The following is a 17,685-nucleotide window of genomic DNA, read 5'->3' on the forward strand; positions in this document are numbered from 1 at the left end:
TGCTGATTCGTTCGGTTCTCCAACGGCCTCATTGCGTTCTCGAAGACTCGTCTCCTGCTCTTTTTTTTTATCTGTAAGAGCGAGAGACAGAGAGAGACAGAGACAGGGAGCCCCTGTTCCTTTCCTCCCTGTCACGTACGCACATCTACGCATAAAGGCCTCCTTTCGCACGTGTCGCGTCTCATATGAATTCAGCAAGGGAAAAGACACGCACACACACATCAAAAGAACAAACAAAAGCCAACCGTCTTCGATGGATGCGGGATGAACGGAGTGAGCTTCGGCTTTTCTTCTGTGTGTGGGGCTCGCCTGCACACCTCCAGGCGCCGTGGGGGGTGTATCGGCTGTCGCTGTCCATCGCGCTTGCGAACGCTTTCCTGATGCCTTCCTCTGATCATCACCCTGCTTGATAAGCGGTGGCGGTGGTGTTTTGGAGGCAGCGGGGCATGGACACCCCATTTTGTTTTCAGCAACGGAGGCGCCTCGTGCACATGGCAGTGGCCAGCTTGGCTAGCTGTGAGCCTGTACAGGGTGTGTGTGTGTTCGCTGTAGTCTATCATGCGCTCCCACGTCACTCCTTCAGTGTCTTTCTCCCCCACCTTGTCGCCTCGAGGCGCACCCGCTACTTTTCAAAGCGCAGCTCGCCAAACCGCTGCGGTGGGGGGCATTCATTACCCGCTGTACATCTATGTCCGGTATTGTATATATATATATAGTGACTAGCTTCCACACCTCATCTCTATTTCGTAGCAGCCTACTCGCCCCCGCAGACCTTTCTCCTTCTGCTGCCTCGTGCCCCACCTCCTCTCTATCTGTGCCTGCTGTGGTGGCTCGGTTGAAGAGGCGGGCAGCAACGTTGTTGCTAGCAGTCACCCCCCCCAAATCTGACAAGGCGAAAGAAATCGCAGGCGACACGCGTGGCGACAGCTGCTGCCTTGTGAGTTGGCAAAGGTCATAGAGCGCAGACGCTTCGGTCATCCCCGAAGAGCGAGAGAGGGAGAAGGAGTGTCAGCATCAGCATCAGCATCGCCCGTTAATCGACTCGCCGGCTTCCGCTTCTGACTTCCATCACAATGACCATAATGAGCTCGCGCCGTGCTGCGGTGCGGTGCGCATGCGCACTTACACTTTTGCTCATGTGCACCGCGCTGAGCTCGCGCGCCTTTTTCCACTTTGGCAGCGGTCAGCACACAGGGGCGCGGCCAGCAGAGGAGCTCAGCGTCTCGGAGGTGGATTACTACAAGGTACTGGAGTTGGAGGATAAGCGCGAGGCAGCGACGGAGAAGGACATCCGCCAGCAATTCCGCCGCCTGTCTCGCCTTTATCACCCCGATGTAGCGAAGACGGAGGAGGATAGGGCAAAGTACAGTGAAGTCAACCGCGCGTACGAAGTGCTGTCCGATAAGCGGAAGCGCAAGGTGTACGACATGCGTGGGGAGCGGGGCCTGGCGCAGCTGGAAGAGATAGACCGCTCCAAGGGCACCCCTAGGGGTGGTATGAACCCTCTCGCCCAGCTCTTCGGGATACAGGAGGACGACGGCCTGCGGGGGCCCGACATGGAGCTAGAGGCAACGGTCGACCTCGCCAAGGTGTTCACCGGCGGCCAGGAGGCTTTTCATATCAAAAAGCACAAAGTGTGCCACACCTGCAAGGGCACTGGCGCTGATAAGACGGCGGCCATGGTGCAGTGCCAGAGGTGCGGCGGTAGCGGCGTGCTGCGCCAGCGCATCCGACTGGCTCCTGGGATGATCCAGGAGGTACATCAGAAGTGCCCCGCCTGCGGCGGAGAAGGTCGGCGACCAGAGCGTGTGTGCTCTGCTTGTGGTGGCAAAAAGGTGGTGCACGGTAGCAGCACAGTTGTGCTGGAGCTGGAGCCTGGCATGACGGAGGACCACGTGCTGAGGTTCGAGATGGAGGGGGAGGAACAACCGGACCGGCTGCCGGGGAATCTTATCGTACACGTACACACTCTTCCGCATCCCGTTTTCACACGCCGCCGCAACCAGCTGGACTTGGACACGTCGCTGACGCTAACTCTCAAGGAGGCCCTCGTAGGATTCGACCGCAACATCACACACTTAGATGGAGTTGAGCAGGTTCGTGTGCAGCGGCGCGACACTGTGTCGCGTTACGGCATGGTGCTTCGCCTTCTGGGAAAGGGCATGCCCAAGCTGCATGTTCCCTCGGAGAGGGGGGACCTCTACGTCCGCTTGAAGTTCGACATGCCGAGGCGACTCACTGAGGAGCAGAAGAAGTTGGTAGAGCAGCTGCTCTGAAGTGCCGCGCAGGATCGGTAGCAGGGGCTGCTACGTATGACTGCAGTGCTGACATGAAGGAGGCTCTCTCGAGTGCTCTACCGTTGAGACGACTGCCTCCTTAGTGGAAGCCATATGTGTCTGTGTGCCGGCCTACCCCCCCCCCCCGGAAAAAAACGCGTGCTGTCGTCTTTCCTGGGCTATCGGCGCACCACGCAGACGGTGGATAAAGGCGGTGCTGCAGGCGTCGGCGCACTCTTCTCGTCGCGGGCTCGGCACAAAGAGTGTCTCGCGTCGTGCCGGCTCATTCACTTTTGCTTTTCTCCCTTTTTTCTACGAAGGGTGTTTGCGGTGGTCGCGGTGGTGGAGAGCCCGCGTGCTCACGTTTGGACATAGACACGCCTACCAACCACATTCGCCACAGATGGACGGTCTTCACATCTCCCACCCCTACCCACCCACCTCTTTACAGGCGTGTAGGGCCACTCGAAGGTCCGTTTGTGAGGATGATGCGTCGCATGAAGAGCAAATCCCCCTCTGACCCACCACCAGCCCATTCTTCGAACACATACCGCTTGAATGGTGAAGTACATGCCTGTCTTGTACTTGTTGAGCTGCGGCGCCGCCTTGCTCACGGAGCTCCTTGAGACGGTGCGCCTTGTGATGTATATGTATATATATATGTATGTATGTATACCCCCTCTCTCTATGTATGTGGATGAGGAGGCAGGGCACACGTTTCTGCGCGTTTCCTTAGCGCAGTGCTCACAGGACAACTCTTCCCTCCCACCCTCTCCACTGGAGCTTTTTGGTACATCTCCCTTCTCTCTCCCCTGGCAGTCTCCACTTTCTCGCATCGACCCCTTCATTTGCCCTTCCCCTCCCCTCCTCCTCACTCAGCACTGAATTAGTGGAACCTCATCATCGCCTTCTTTTTTTTTTTTCGTTCTTTCCATTAGGAGCTGGCGCTGCGTAAACTAAGATCGACTAGTCACTTCCTCCTCTCCCCTTACCCCCACTTTCTTACGCTAACAGACACCAAGATGTTCCGCCGGGACATGGCGCGCCTGGCGTCGTACGACGTGACGGTGATCGGCGGTGGGCCTGGCGGGTATGTTGCAGCTATCAAGGCAGCCCAACTCGGACTCAAGACCGCCTGCGTCGAGAAGCGCGGCGCCCTTGGCGGCACTTGCCTGAATGTCGGCTGCATCCCATCAAAGGCGCTGTTGCACGCAACGCACTTGTACCACGACGCCCACGCCAACTTTGCGAAGTATGGCCTGCGCGGCGGCGAGCAGGTGACGATGGATGTGGCTGCGATGCAGGCACAGAAGACGAAGGCGGTGAAGGCGCTCACGGGCGGCGTCGAGTACCTCCTCAAGAAGAACAAGGTCACCTACTACAAGGGCGAGGGCAGCTTCGTGACCCCGAACACGATCAAGGTTAAGGGCCTCGATGGCAAGGAGGAGACGCTCGAGTCGAAGAAGACGATCCTGGCCACTGGCAGCGAGCCAACGGAGTTGCCATTCCTGCCCTTCGACGAGAAGGTTGTGATGTCCTCCACTGGTGCCCTCGAGCTTGACCACGTGCCGAGGACGATGATCGTGATTGGCGGGGGCGTCATTGGGCTGGAGCTGGGCAGTGTATGGGCCCGCCTTGGTGCCGCGGTGACGATCGTCGAGTTTGCCCCTCGCTGCGCCGCCACCACTGATGCCGACGTGTCGAAGGCGCTCACGGACGCGCTGGTGAAGCACGAGAAGATGCGTATCATGACGAACACTAAGGTGGTCAGTGGCAAGAACAACGGCAAAAGCGTGACGATCGAGGTGGAGGGCACTGACGGAAAGCGGCAGACGCTCGAGGCGGACGCACTGCTGTGCTCTGTGGGCCGTCGTCCGCATACGTCTGGGCTGAACGCTGAGGCCATCAACCTCAAGATGGAGCGCGGCTTCATCTGCATCAATGGCCACTTCGAGACGAACGTGCCGAATGTGTATGCGATCGGCGATGTCGTGAACAAGGGCCCGATGCTGGCGCACAAAGCCGAGGAGGAGGGCGTCGCCTGCGCGGAGATGCTGGCTGGCAAGCCCGGACACGTGAACTACAACGTCATCCCTGGCGTCATCTACACCCACCCCGAAGTTGCGCAGGTGGGCGAGACCGAGGAGCAGGTGAAGAAGCGGGGCATCGAGTACAAGGTCGGTAAGTTTCCCTTCAGCGCTAACTCACGCGCGAAGGCCGTTGGCATTGAGGACGGTTTCGTGAAGATTGTGACGGATAAGAAGACGGACCGCATTCTTGGCGTTCAGATTGTGTCCACGGCGGCCGGCGAGATGATCGCGGAGATGGCGCTGGCGATGGAGTACGGCGCGAGCTCTGAGGATGTGGGCCGCACGTGCCACGCCCACCCCACCATGTCTGAGGCGGTGAAGGAGGCTTGCATGGCGTGCTTTGCACAGACGATCAACTTCTAAATGCGTAGAGAATGTGCGCGTGCACGCACACACACACACACACAGACACACAGACCAGAGTGCACTGCATCGAATCTTTCGCGCGCCTCGACTCTCCCCTTTCGCTACCACCTACCGACCGGGCTCTGCCGCTCTCCAAAAAAGCGCACGCATCCATAGTGGGCTGTGTGCCGGGGCGAGGTGACGAAGAAGTGTATGCCGCGCCGTCGGTACCTTTCCCATGAATTTGCGCATCGTAATAGCCGGAATCAGCAATACAAACGGCAATCCTCGCCATGTGGCGGAGGAAAGAGGGATGAAAGGCACAGGGGGCGGAAGTGTAGGGGGTGGTGTGTGTGTGTGTGGGCAGGCACAGCCTCCTCTCCTTGCTTGAGTCACCTGCGCTCATCTGGCGCGCAGGGCTACTCACGAAGCGGCCCCCTCAATCCCCTGGGAGGGCGCTTCTCCCCCCCAGCCGTCATGCGACTCCTTTGCGTGTGTCGCTCTCTTCGCTGCGTCGGTGAGGGCGTGCGTGCGCCTTGGCGAGGCGTTACCTCCTCCCCGGCAAGAGGGCGTTGGAAGCCTTGCCCGCCTAAAAGGGAGCGGAAAGGAGGCAAAAGAGCTAAACGACTCATATCAGCGGCATGAGCATGTGGCGCACGGACTCGGCCCATTTCCCTTGGGTCGATACCCCGCACCCCTCCCCCTTCCTCTTGCCTCTGACGTCATATTCGTTTCCTTGTGTGCGGGTCGGCCTCTCCCTTTCTTCTTTTTCGTCTGGAGCCAGCGAAGCAGTCTTGGCGCTGCACAGCGGGCAGCTCTGCGTGTGCCTCTGCCTCTGCCTCTGCCCCTCTCTCTCTTGCACGTCTGAACTCGAGGGAGGGCTGGCGTGTAGAGTGGGGAGATGGCGACCCGCTGCGGCGAGTGCTTTGGCACGTACCTGTGCAAGTGTGTGCGTGTGTGTGATGATGGTCATGTACTATACCAGGGCAATAACCTCGAAGAAACGAATGCTGAGAGAGAGTGAGAGCTCAGAGGAAGAGGAGGGGTGCGGCTGGGCGGTGGACACCTCAATCAGCCCGCTTTCGCTTCATGGCGGGTGTGACTCAGGCAGGCGGGAGAGCAGTGAAGCACAAAGAAGAAGGGTGTCGACGGGGATGCTAGACCTGCTGGATCTTGTGCACAGCGGAACACGGTAGAGCACCCATCGCCGTCTTTAGCGTGCTGCCTCCGTTGATGCCTACATGCATATGTGCATCTGCACAGAGTGCGGGCGTTTCACTCTCTTCTCGTTGTGTGGTGGCGCGAAGGGGACCAACGCCCCCCTCCTCTCCCATCCCACCGGCTCACTCACCCACACACACAGGTGCGCATCACTGGGCCTTTTTTCCTCTCTCTGTCGTCCCTCTTGTATCGCCTTCCTCCTCCTCAGGTGCAGGCTCGACGCGCCGCCCCTAAGCCCTCCGCCTGCCTCTCTTTCCACCGCACGGGCGCCAAGTTAGCTCCACCGGCGAGGAAGTGCATATCTCATGGCAACACAGATGAACAAGAAAAAAGAGGAGGAAGTCTACAGCTCTGCGTCCCTGCTTACCCCAGCTTGCTTCATGGAGGCAGAGCAGCTTCGCCCCTGAAGAATGTGAGGATGGCAATATCAAACGCCTCGCATCTCGCCTCACGCTGATGTGAGGACCACGTGCGCGCATGTGGCTCTCCTGCCTGTGCTTCACCGCTCTCTCACCTATAGCAGGAAAAGGCCTGAGGATGGTCTCTGTGGACTCCTGGAGAGCCCCTCTCCCTCTCCGCTGCTGCGCGCATTCGCCGAGGGTGGGTGGGGAGGGAGAGGGATGAACAGCATTCTCACTTGCAACAACGCGTGCGGCCGTTTTCAATCCTTCTCTTTTTACATGTTCCCCCCTTCCGCACCTTGACCTACTGCCACACTCGCTTTCGACTCACACGCGCCCCACATACGACGCTCTTGTACCCATCCACATATCTGCTCGCGCTGCACTTGAGCTGCCACCCGCCCTCTCTTCCTTCAACACGCAATCTGCAGCTTGTTTCGTAAGAGAAAACACAGACGCAAAGCACGCCCCCCTCCCCCTCTCCCCACCCACACAAACATATATACACACAGATCAGATAGGAATCAGGTAGAGAGGTGGGCGGATGCTGAAGGCCTTCTTTTGCTGTGCCTCTTGCTCTTCTGCTGCTCCTCCTCTTCTGCGGCGCTACTGGGAGTCGTCTGCGATTGTGTGCCTGCGAACGACTTGCTTTCCTCACCTGCCTTGCCCTGTCGCTTCCACACCTACACGCACACGCACTTTCCAACGCGTGTGCCCAGCTCAGGCCTGTCTTTTGCTTCTTCTGTGATTCTCCTCTTTTTTTCTCTCTGTGACTCTGCCGGCGCTTCACTTGAGCCTTCTGCTCCTTCTGCATGCGAACGTGCGCTCAGATCGAGTCACTGATTCCACCCCCTTTTTTCCCTCACTCGCTTTCAGCCACAGATACGCACACGTGCAGGCGCCCGCGAGCCCACTGCGCTACGCGGTAGCTAGACCCGCTGGTCTTTCCCCTTTCCCCGTCGCCCACTCCGTCGACAGCTTAGATTCACGTCCTTTCACCTCTCCTCTCATCACTCTTTAGATTCTTCACCGCCATCTCCCCTTCTCTCTCTCTTCTCTCTCTTTTGATCCTTCGCGTGCGTGTGTGTGCGCGCGTGTGCGCTATTTCGCTTCCTGTGGCATCGTTGGCGTGAGCATCGAATGGTCCATCGACACAGACACCCCTGAAAATCCCAACACCTGCACAGAGCTCTTTATACATACCTTGGCCTTGCCTCCACGTCGGCGAGCTCGCCCTTTTCCTCCCCATCTCCTCTCCCTCACTCTCCTCTTTACGTTTTCCGTTGTCCTCTCCGCATTCAGTAGATTCTTGGGCGGCTTCGCTTCGCAGGCATTTTTTTTTGAACATTACGCGCCTTCGTTGTTGTCTTGCTTTGGTTGTCTGTTTAGCGCCGCTTTCAGCTTTCGAAGCGACGGCCCCTTTAGATCCTCATCTCTCTTTCGTTCGCCAGTCGGTGCACGGCTTCGCCCTTGTTCATCTCAACCCCTCCCCCCTCCCCCACCTTTTCACACCACACGCACGCACACGCATAGAAGCTTCCCTTGCCTGTTCCCTTTCCGAGCTTCTCTGTGAGTGTGTGTACCATCATGTCCGCCCTTCGTGAAGTGTCGAACCTCGCCAGCAACCTTGGCGTCGACATAAAGCAGCGTCAGCAGACTAGCCGCATCGACCCCAACAACCATGGCTTCTCCGGCGCCTCACTGCTTCACCAGGACAGCCTACATCGAGGCTCGCAGCAAGAGCAGCAGCTTTCGCAGCGTCTGACGGCGGGGAGCAGTTTCTCCGCGGCAACCTCGCACTCTATTCATAGCTTCATCGCACGAAAGGGTGAGAGCGAGTTCCACGCCCACGCCCGCCGCACAAGCACGATGGCACCTTTGCGAGCTGGCCGCGCCCTGTCCGTATCATGCCCAGACATCCGTCATGCACACGAGCCAACCTACTGCACGGACTTGATCGGCGACATCACCGACATGTTTGTGGAGAGAGAGCGGCAGGCGGTGGCACGCTTCAACGAAGACAGCGCCAGCAATGCGCCAACAAACACGAGTACCCTGTACGCTTGTTACGCGTCTCCGCAGTACCTGCAGCATCAGCCCGAGATTAACGAGAAGATGCGTATGATTCTCGTAGACTGGCTGATTGATGTACACCTCAAGTTTAAGTTGCATGCAGAGACGATGTACCTTGCCGTCAACCTCATCGACCGGTATCTCTCCTGCGCCAATAACAGGCTAGACAGAACTATGTTCGTGCCACGCGCGCAGCTGCAGCTCGTCGGTGTCTGTGCAATGCTGCTGGCGGCCAAGTACGAGGAGATTTGGCCGCCAGAAGTGAAGGAGTGCGTGCACATCAGTGCCAACACGTACACTCGCGAGGAGATTATCCAGATGGAGCGCTCTATCTGCACCGCACTTTCGTTTCGGCTGACTGTTCCGACGCCCTTCCCGTTCGCGTCTCGGGCGTGGACGGTGCTGGAGGGAGACGACTTCCTCGGCGTTGGCGCTGACGAGGAGCAGCGTCGCCAGTACTTCGCCATTGTGCGCCATGCCACAAGCTTCTTCATGGAGCACGCTCTACTGGACTACAAGTGCCTTCAGTTCACCCCGTCGCAGATCGCCCATGCGTCGGTGTTTTTGGCATTGCTGATGCTGCGCACGAAGCTGGAGCTCCCCAAGATGTCCAACTTCCCTGTGTGGACGGATGCCCTGCGACATTACACAAAAGCCGAGGTGCGAGACTTCCGCGGCTGCGCTGAGGTCATCCTGGAGTACGTGCAATACGTCCCCACGACCAAGTATCAGGCGGTGCGCCGCAAGTACAACAGCAGCCGATACATGGAGATCTCGAAAATGCTGATGCCCAATGAGCTGCCGACCCTGTGAGGACGCGGAAAGCAGCACCGCTCGCGGGTGCACCTCCGGGGTGGTGCTCTCTCTGCGCCTTCGTGCGCTCGTCCGTTGCACGGTGCTCGTATGCACTCTTCCCCTCCTCCCCCACCTCCCCCCAATGCTCGTTAGTGGGGTGGTGGTGGGTGTTGTCATGAGGGGGAGGGCGCATCGGTTAGACTCTTAGACCCCCCCTCCCACACACATTTTCTGCAGTCTTTTTCGAGGCGTTTACATCTATATATGTATATATATATACATATATATATACATATATATATTTATCTATATATGTTATCACCTGCCGCTTTCGTCATGAGCTCCCGTCTGACCCCTCGACCGCCTGTGAGGCAGACTCGTTTCCCCCTACTCCTCTTCCTCACTCACACACGCACGCACACTTCTCTCGCGACCTCTGCCCCACTCAACAACAGCCGCGATGCTTCGGGTGTGGCAGCGATTTTCCTTCGTTTTGTTTCACCGTTGGTGTGTGCCTTCATTTGTGTGCACGCAGGTTTTCGGGACCTCTTCTATGGCGTGCAGTCTCCCGCAGCGCACTCTTCTCCCCTTCCCCCCTCCTCTCTCTCTCCTTCGCATACTCGGTGCTCGCGCCCACTGACATGTTCCCATCTGGCGATTGATTTGCTTCGCTTCCTCTCGCCCCTTCCATTTTCGACCTCTGTTGACCGTAATAGTGTGCCGCGTAGAGCACATGGAAACACTGCCGATGTACACACCGCACGCATACATGCGCAAGTGCTTTCCTCGCGGCGGGAGGCACAAGCAGGGCACGCTGGCAGCCCCCCTACCCCTGCCACAGGCACATCGTGAACTTTTGTGTGTGTGCTTCCCTCCCCCATCCCCCATCACTCGTCGATGCACTCGCTGACATGTCACACCGCGAGATGAGTGCACGTACCGACGCACGTACTCCCCACCCAAAGCGCAATCGGCGCTTCTCTTTTCTTTGCCTCCCCCCTCCCCTTTGTTTCGTTGTCTCCACGTTTTCTGTCGAGGTCTATAGACGACCAGAGGTGCCAGTGAGCATAAGCGCCTCTTACCCGCTGCTCACAAAGGCCGGGAACCCTCCTCAAAAAAAGGCTTCCTCGACGCCACAGATTGACGCACGCACGCACACACACATACACACACACACACACTTGCGCTCAGCGACATATGTGCAGCTGACAGCAGCAATGGTGGTTCCCTCTTTTGCCGTGTATGCCGCTTGAGATTTTGCCTTCATAGGGGCCGTATGCGTCTCTTGGTGCGCGCGCCGGCAAGGGTGTGTGTGTGTGTCTGTGAGGGAGACGCTCAGCACCTCTTTTTGTACTCCATCGCTCTTCGCTCAGAAATCGCCGTCTTCTCCGTCTCTTGTCTAATGTACCACAAGGGGGGGACACCCAAAGGAGGGTCTGCCTAGCGAGCCGGCCAAACGCGCCTTTCATAATGCGCCAGCCACCCGTGGCGGCGCTGATGAGTCTTTGCCCATCCCCGATGAGGGGAGGGTGGGGGGAAAATAGGATGTGCTGGCACCGCCTCGTACCCTCGACCTTCTTTGCCCGTTCCTTATCCTCCGTTGTGACTGGTCTCGAGTGAGACCTACCTCGCTCGCTGGCGCGCTTCCGCGGATGGCCGGACGTAGCGGAGGGAGCGGGGGCCCTGAAATGTCCTTTGTTCGCCTCCTACTCAAAGAGGGGCAGAGGAGCGACAATTAAGCAGCGCGTTCGGGGGACTGATCTATGTGTTCACTCTCCCTGTCGCGTTCCGTGTCGACCTCTCTCCCCTTTAGCCGCATGCATATGTGCTTCGTGGCGCATCTTCCATGGGCCTTCTTGGTGCATCTCTTGCGGAGGCTCACGTGTATCACCGCCCACACCGCTTCCTGCTTCATCTCCTCCCCCCTGGTCCCTCTCTCCCCCCCACACGCACACACAACCATTTTCTGTTCCTGCTGCCACAGTAGGGGAGGGAAGAAAGGAAACGTAAAAACAGCAAAAGCGGACGGAATCCACGCAACCGCGTCGTCCGCACGTATTGCTGGTGCCGCTTGCAGAGGCGCATAGCTCACTGGCGGTGCCCATCGACTCTCCTACACCCCTGCTATTCACATAGTCACCAGCACGCGCCCCTAGCACCTTCACTGGCGCACCCCGCCACGTTGCATTGCCTTTTTCCCTCTCCGTCGAACATTCCCATCGACGTTGTCCGACGTATTCCGTGTGGAAGTGGGCCGCAAGAGAAAAAAAGCAAACAAACTGCGGGCATGATGGGGCTCCGCATGCTACGGGACTTTATGCGCGTGCAGCGCTGGGAGCGCTCGATCGTGAGACGCGAGGATCACTCAGATGGTGTGATTGTGCGCGGCGTTCGCATGATCCCGTGGTCTGGGGTGGCGATGCTCTGCTTCATAATGGTTTTCTTCGGCTTCGACCTCGGCGCCGGCATCAAGCAGACGGCGCGGCAGATTAGGGAGCAGAAGAAGGACGCGCAGACGGCGCTGGAGACTCAGAAGCTTCAGGCACGCCAGTGGTCGATGGAGCAGGTGAGGAACTTTAGGGAGGGCGAGCTGCCGCAGCCGTCGTGGGAGAAGGGCGGGCCGCGGGCGAAGTGAGGCGGGGCAGGCTGTGTGGCGGAGGCGGCTATTTAAGGAAGCGAGACGATGCGCCCCGTGGGCGAGTCGAATGATCAGAGACCCCTCCCCTCCGGTCTTAGGCCGGTGGCAGCGAGTCCATTCAGGCGCTCTGTTGAAGGCCGCGCCCATTTCAGAGACTCAGGTGTATTTTTCGAGCTGCTGAAGCGATGGTGAGGTCCTTTATGGTTGGGGTACTTTTCTCTTTCCCTTTTCGCGTTGACGGAGGGTGTTGTGCGGCCACTGCCTGTCGCTTGTAGCACTGCGCAGAGTGTGTGAGAGAGAGTACTCTTTGTCATCCGCGCTGTTGGTTTGGTGCTGCCTCAGGCCTGTGTAGCGCCAAGGCTTCGTTGCACCTTCCCCCTCCTCTCTGCTGTTGCTGCAGGGGGGGGCACGGCGCCATGCTTGCAGGGGCATGCGAGCACCGCAACAGAAGGCCGGTGGCTTGATTTTGCCGCTCTGCGCCACCCTCTCCGTCCGTGTCCCTGCAGCTCCTTCCTCCCCTCTCCTCTATTCTGCGCCTCTCTCTGTGTACCGGCATTGGCTTCTCTCCACGATGGCGACATCTGCTCTCTCGCATGCCGCTCCTTTGCGTCACAGCCCTTTTCCCCTGTAATCATCATCTTCGAGTGTCGCCCCCGTCGCGCCCTCAGCGCCACGCCGCTGTCCGTCTCTCCCCGCCGCAGCCATGCTCAACAAGGTCATTCACGACATATACCACCTGCGGCGGGTGCACGCCGTGCTACCAGACGCAGTGCTCGGTGACACCCTAAAAAATAAGCTTCTGCGACTATCGCTGCAGCCATCCCTGCAGGAGCTGAAGCATCAGGCCCAGCAGTCATCCGCCGATGCCCGCGCAAGCAGCCAGCTTCCCTCATCGGCCTTGGCAAGCCGATGGAGCTACGCCGGCGGCACGCCGAGCAGCTCCCCATACAACATCAACCCATCCACCTTGTGCTATCTCCTAGACAGCCTAGCTTACTTCCACTTGGGTAGCAGTGCCGTCGCGACGGAGGCGGTGCAGCTCGTGCAGCTCAGCGCACCATCGATGTCCGTCCCACAGCTCTGCACCACACTAGCGGCGTGCTGCGCGCTTGGGGCGCAGACAGACATCACAGCAATGGCGCTGCCACTGCTGAGCACGGCGCTGAGCAGCTACACCGGATTGTTGCCTTCGAGGGTAGACAGTGCGGAGCTGGCGTCGTCCGCGATCAGCTCGCACAGGCATAGTGAGGCGCCGCTTCTCTTCTCGCGAGGCAACGTAGTGCTGCTCTTGATGGAGTCACTACAGAGGGCGGGGGTTGAGGAGGTGCAGGTGTGGCACTTGCTCGCGGAACATTGCCTCCGCTATCTGGACTCCTTCGATGGCAAGCAACTCTGCAGTCTCATCGAAGTGCTGTGTGCGGAGGGCATCGACGATTATCCAGACTTCTTTGTGGCCGCAGAACGGCACATCACGTCGCAGCCGCCGAATTACTTGTCGCCAGATCAGCTGCAGAAGGTGGTGCAGTGCTACAAAGATTTGCATCAACCGGTGGTGTCGCTGCTAGCGTTGGTCAATGCGGCACCGGTTCACAGTGAGGATGTTGAGAGATCCATCAGCGCCGCAGCTGCCGCCGTGGCCTTCTCCAGTGGCGGCGGTCTTGGTGGCCGCCGGAGAGGTAGCGGAGGCGTGCCGGGCGCCGCGAAGACGGCGTGCGCGCCGACGCTGCACCCTTCCCTCGAAGCCTTCGAGGGGGCTCTCGTTACCGCGTTGGCGTCTGCGGATGCTCAAGGGGTATTGGATCTCCTCCAGAAGTGTGAGCAGCGACGCGTCATGACAGCGCGCGCCATGGATGCCGTACTCGAACGTCTTCTCGCTTTGTACTACCCGGAGCTGCGCAGTAGCGCAGCAAGTGCGCCGGCGCTCAGCAATGGCAAGGGGGTCTCTTCCACCGTGAGAGCTACCGAGGCTGCCGCTCTCCCGCCGCAGCGCCGCCATACACCCGTGGAGCTGCACCGTCTCTCTCAGTCCCTCGTAGCCGCTTTTGTGTTTGACGATGCCGCACTTTTCGCTCATCAGCTGCCGGCTGCAGCTGAGAACGGTGACCATAAGAAGGCCTCGACCACTGTCACCAAACCTGCAGCGGCGACGGTCCTGCTCGATGCCCTGGCTTCGGAGCTGACGCGCTGGTATCACCACCGTGTACTGCAGCTGGTGCCGTACGTATTGCGGCTGCTGCCCACTCCATCGCAACCACGTACCTTCTACCGCGCCGTGATCGATCACCTCCGTCGCTCCAATGACTTATCTTCGCATGAAGGGCGACAGCAGCTTCGCAGTTTGATTGACGCGCTTCTTGCCTTGCGCGCCTACGGTGGAGAGGCGATTCTTGTACAATACATGCCGGCCATCACCGTTGCAGTACTGAACACGCCTCGCAGCACCCAGCTGGAGCTCACCGCTCTGCTGGCCCACTTGCCGTCTGCCAGGGAGGAGCTCATACCTGGTGTCTACCGGCAGTGGGGATCCCAGAAGCGCTGGCTGCGCACCATCACCGAGAAGGAGGTGGGGTGGGCGCTACAGATCATGTCCCGCAGCGGTGGCCTTCGCGACTCGCAGCTGCTGCACGCGGTGTTGGAGTACGTGCAGACGCAGCGCGCACAACTGCCGCCACAGCGGGTGGTCGAGTACCTGCACCAGCTGGCCCGACTGGGCGTGCGAGACCTTGAGTTCTTCACGCAGACGGCGGAGCAGCTGATGCGACGTGCGGTCGACGCCTCTCCCTCCGCGGCTTTCGCACCTCGCGGCAGCGCGGCGCCGCCGGCAAACGCCTTGCTGACCACCTCTCAGATGATGGTGCGACACCAGCAGTGGCAGCTGACAACGGTGCACGATCTCTGTCTCCTACTCTTTACCTTTACGTTTGTGCTACGTGACTCGATCCGTGTCACGCAGCAGATCATTGCGCGCCTCAAGGTATGCGCCTCCGCTGCTGCGCCGCGGGACATCTCGCTTGCCTTGTACAGCTTTGTCAAGCTACGTGTCACGCCCTGTGACGAGGTCACTGAACAGCTGTGTGAGCGGGCCTGCTCCACGCTTGCCGAGTTTCGCGCGACCGAGCTGGCGAGCATGTGGAGCTCGCTGCGCTGCCTATGCCATCCACACGGCAGACTGCGTCAGCGAACGCTGGACCTGCTGGGCGCCTGCGGTGCTGCTGCAGGCCCAAGCTGGCGCTTTGCAGACAACGATTGCGTCTCCCTAGGCTCTGCTCTGCTCTTGACCGAGTTGCCGCCGTCTACGACCGAGCAGCCGCTTGTACCGCCTCAAGCAACCAAAGATAGCACCGTTTTGTGTAACACGGGCAAAGGCGAAGCCGCTCCTCTCGACGGCGCCTCTGCGACGGCAAGGAAAGGGCCGGAGTTGTCGCTGCCGCTTCCCCCAGAGTTTGAGCGCCACTATGTAGAGGTGTGCCAGCGTCTCCTACCGGCGGCGACCGGTCAGCGCCTTTACCTGATCCTCTGCAGTTTGAGTCAGTGCCAGACATCTCTGCGCATGTCAGCGGAAAAGTGGGCAACAGTGCTGACGGCCGTGAACGCGCACGCCGAGTCGCTCTCTACAGGAACGCTTGGTGAGCTTGCTGGGGTAGCGCAGCTGGAGGTGGTCGCCGCGTTGCGGCGCCTGCGCAATTGTGTCGCAGATCCAGCCGCCCTCGGTACACTGGAGGCGGCGCAGGATACTGCGTCGATGTCTTCTACAGGAAGAAACAGAAGCACTGGTGCCAACGGCTCTCAGAGGTGGATAGTGCCTTATTGCCCACCTAGTCTATGGTTGACTTTGCGGCCGCAGTGGCGAGAGCTGACGCGCAGCGCAGCAGTCCTGTCTCGTCCAGCCCTGATGGAGGTCGTTGCAGACATCAAGGGTGGTGGCGGCGCCCCGGCAGTGGATGAGGAGCCAAAGGCGAGGGGACGGCCTACCACGGCTTTGGCGAAGAAGCCTACCGCGCGCAAAGGGCGCTCCGTCAGAGGTGTCTCCCAGCTGGTGTGACGAATGCCAATGACCCCCTCCCCCTCTCTCCGGCTCATCGTTAGCGCCGGCTGTCCATCTCCGCTCGCCCATATCTACCCCACCCCGCTGCTGCATGCAGTGCCGAGGGCTCATCGTGTGAGCCCTCAGGACGCACCCCAACCGTTACCTTCTTTGGGTGATCACAGAGTGTTTTATCCTTTTTTTTGCTCGCTTGACTCTCTTTAGTTGTATGTGTGTGCATCTGTGTGTGTGTGTGCGCGCGCGGCTGCGATGGCTGCACGCTCCCTTGACCGCTACCCCTCCTCCCTGCTCTCTTCTTGCCCTGTTGAGATCTAACGTATTGTGAGCTCTTTCACCTCCTCCAATCCCGGGTAGACACACTGACCTGAACTGGCACGAACGAACGAGGGCAGAGGCGCCCTCGACTGCAGCAGTGGGGCGCATGGAGGCGATTGCAAGGTGTCGCTCGTGTATGCACAGTGTCTCCGTAAGACGAGCAAAATAATTCACTGAAAAGTCTCTGAAGACTTCCTCCCCTCTCTACGGCGGGTTGGGGCAGGGGCTGCGTGGACACCCTCGCATACGCACAGGGGAGGGGAGGGGGGACTAAACCTCTCCGCGGAGAGGGTGCGACGGGTTGAGTAGCAATACTGTCAAGGGCCTCTGTGTCTTATCAGCTAGCTGTGTCTCTCGCTCGTCCTTTGTGCATGCTCCTCTTTCGTAGGCTGAGCACTTCATAGGCGGCAGTGATCGATGTCGTGGTCTGCGTTGCTGTCCTCCACCTTTCCTCCTTCCGTTGGCTCTGCTTGGGATCTCGTCTCGCCTTCTCTTTACGCCTGCTTCTGCCGCTGCCACTCTCCGCGCTTCCCCCTCGCCTTTCTCCACCTACGACGGTGCGTCGCTGCCGTGGATGTGCGCTATTGCCAACCACTCCGCACTTCATTCTGCACAATGCGCGCTCTCTCTTTACACTCTGCTTCCGCTTAGGTGAACCAGCGACGGGAGCACCAGAGCAATGCTACCAACCCATCGACGCACCCGTAGGATCCTACAAGGGGTGGCGGAGATGCATGCGGAGCGACAGTAAAGGGAGCCAACGAATGGATCCACCAGCGAAGTGGCTGTGAGTGAAGGGATGGGAGGATACTGGGGGATGCGCTAGGGGCGTTGTCGGCTGGCACCATGGCCGATGCAGGTGTGCTGCTCGCAGAATTGTGCCGCTGTGGGAGGAATTTAGAGCTGTAGATGGGATGCGGAGGAGTGACAGGCTTCCTTCAAGTGCTGATGTGAGAGAGGCGCTTTACCATGAGCGTTTTCCAAGAAACAGCGCAGCCGTGAGCGTGCTCCGGCTCATTCATGGGATGGCATCCCTTTTGTGTGCGTAGGTATGCTTGTGTGTGCGTCGGAGGGCAAGTGCGAGAGAGGCGCGCCGGTGTCTTCCTCGTCTCGTTGCGAAGCCTCGAGTCTGCCATCTCATCTATTAAGGGTTCAACACTCAGAGGAGGTTCTCTGTGTGTGTACGTGCGTGGGAAGAACGTGTACGTGTGTATGTGTGTGTGCCTGCGATGTGGTATAGCCGCGGCGGACTTGCTTGAGCGCTCTCTTCATGGTCGACACCCACCCACCCACACATATACGCTCCCCCCCACACACGCGTACGCACTCACTGACCACTGCCCCCCTCTCTTTCATAGTGTTTGCCTGAGTCATGTGAGAGAGAGCCGAGAAAAAAAGGGGAATACAGTTTTCGCCTGTATCTGTTTCTGCGTGCGTGTGTGCTGTGCGTGTATATGACTGTCTGCCTGTGCGTATCTGTGTCTTG

The 17,685-nt window shown here is 59.1% G+C and overlaps 5 protein-coding genes across 5 annotated transcripts; all 5 read left to right on the plus strand.

Moving 5' to 3' along the window:
• Positions 1 to 1,073: 1,073 nt before the first annotated feature.
• On the plus strand, positions 1,074 to 2,276 carry LSCM1_01992 (uncharacterized protein; the record flags this gene model as incomplete). The annotated part of the gene is made up of 1 exon (XM_067319587.1): positions 1,074 to 2,276. The coding sequence occupies one exon, from the start codon at positions 1,074 to 1,076 to the stop codon at positions 2,274 to 2,276; it is 1,203 nt and encodes a 400-aa protein (XP_067176136.1).
• Positions 2,277 to 3,298: 1,022 nt separating this feature from the next.
• Positions 3,299 to 4,729, plus strand: LSCM1_01993 (uncharacterized protein; the record flags this gene model as incomplete). Its single annotated transcript, XM_067319588.1, has 1 exon — positions 3,299 to 4,729. One exon carries the CDS (start codon positions 3,299 to 3,301, stop codon positions 4,727 to 4,729), a length of 1,431 nt encoding a protein of 476 aa, XP_067176137.1.
• Positions 4,730 to 7,920: 3,191 nt separating this feature from the next.
• On the plus strand, positions 7,921 to 9,219 carry LSCM1_01994 (uncharacterized protein; the record flags this gene model as incomplete). The annotated part of the gene is made up of 1 exon (XM_067319589.1): positions 7,921 to 9,219. One exon carries the CDS (start codon positions 7,921 to 7,923, stop codon positions 9,217 to 9,219), a length of 1,299 nt encoding a protein of 432 aa, XP_067176138.1.
• A 2,272-nt stretch (positions 9,220 to 11,491) lies between these two features.
• On the plus strand, positions 11,492 to 11,836 carry LSCM1_01995 (uncharacterized protein; the record flags this gene model as incomplete). Its single annotated transcript, XM_067319590.1, has 1 exon — positions 11,492 to 11,836. The coding sequence occupies one exon, from the start codon at positions 11,492 to 11,494 to the stop codon at positions 11,834 to 11,836; it is 345 nt and encodes a 114-aa protein (XP_067176139.1).
• A 706-nt stretch (positions 11,837 to 12,542) lies between these two features.
• LSCM1_01996 (uncharacterized protein) lies at positions 12,543 to 15,881 on the plus strand (the record flags this gene model as incomplete). The annotated part of the gene is made up of 1 exon (XM_067319591.1): positions 12,543 to 15,881. One exon carries the CDS (start codon positions 12,543 to 12,545, stop codon positions 15,879 to 15,881), a length of 3,339 nt encoding a protein of 1,112 aa, XP_067176140.1.
• Positions 15,882 to 17,685: the final 1,804 nt, after the last annotated feature.

The sequence above is a fragment of the Leishmania martiniquensis genome, chromosome 32, assembly GCF_017916325.1.
Source record: "Leishmania martiniquensis isolate LSCM1 chromosome 32, whole genome shotgun sequence".
Lineage (NCBI taxonomy): Eukaryota > Euglenozoa > Kinetoplastea > Trypanosomatida > Trypanosomatidae > Leishmania > Leishmania martiniquensis.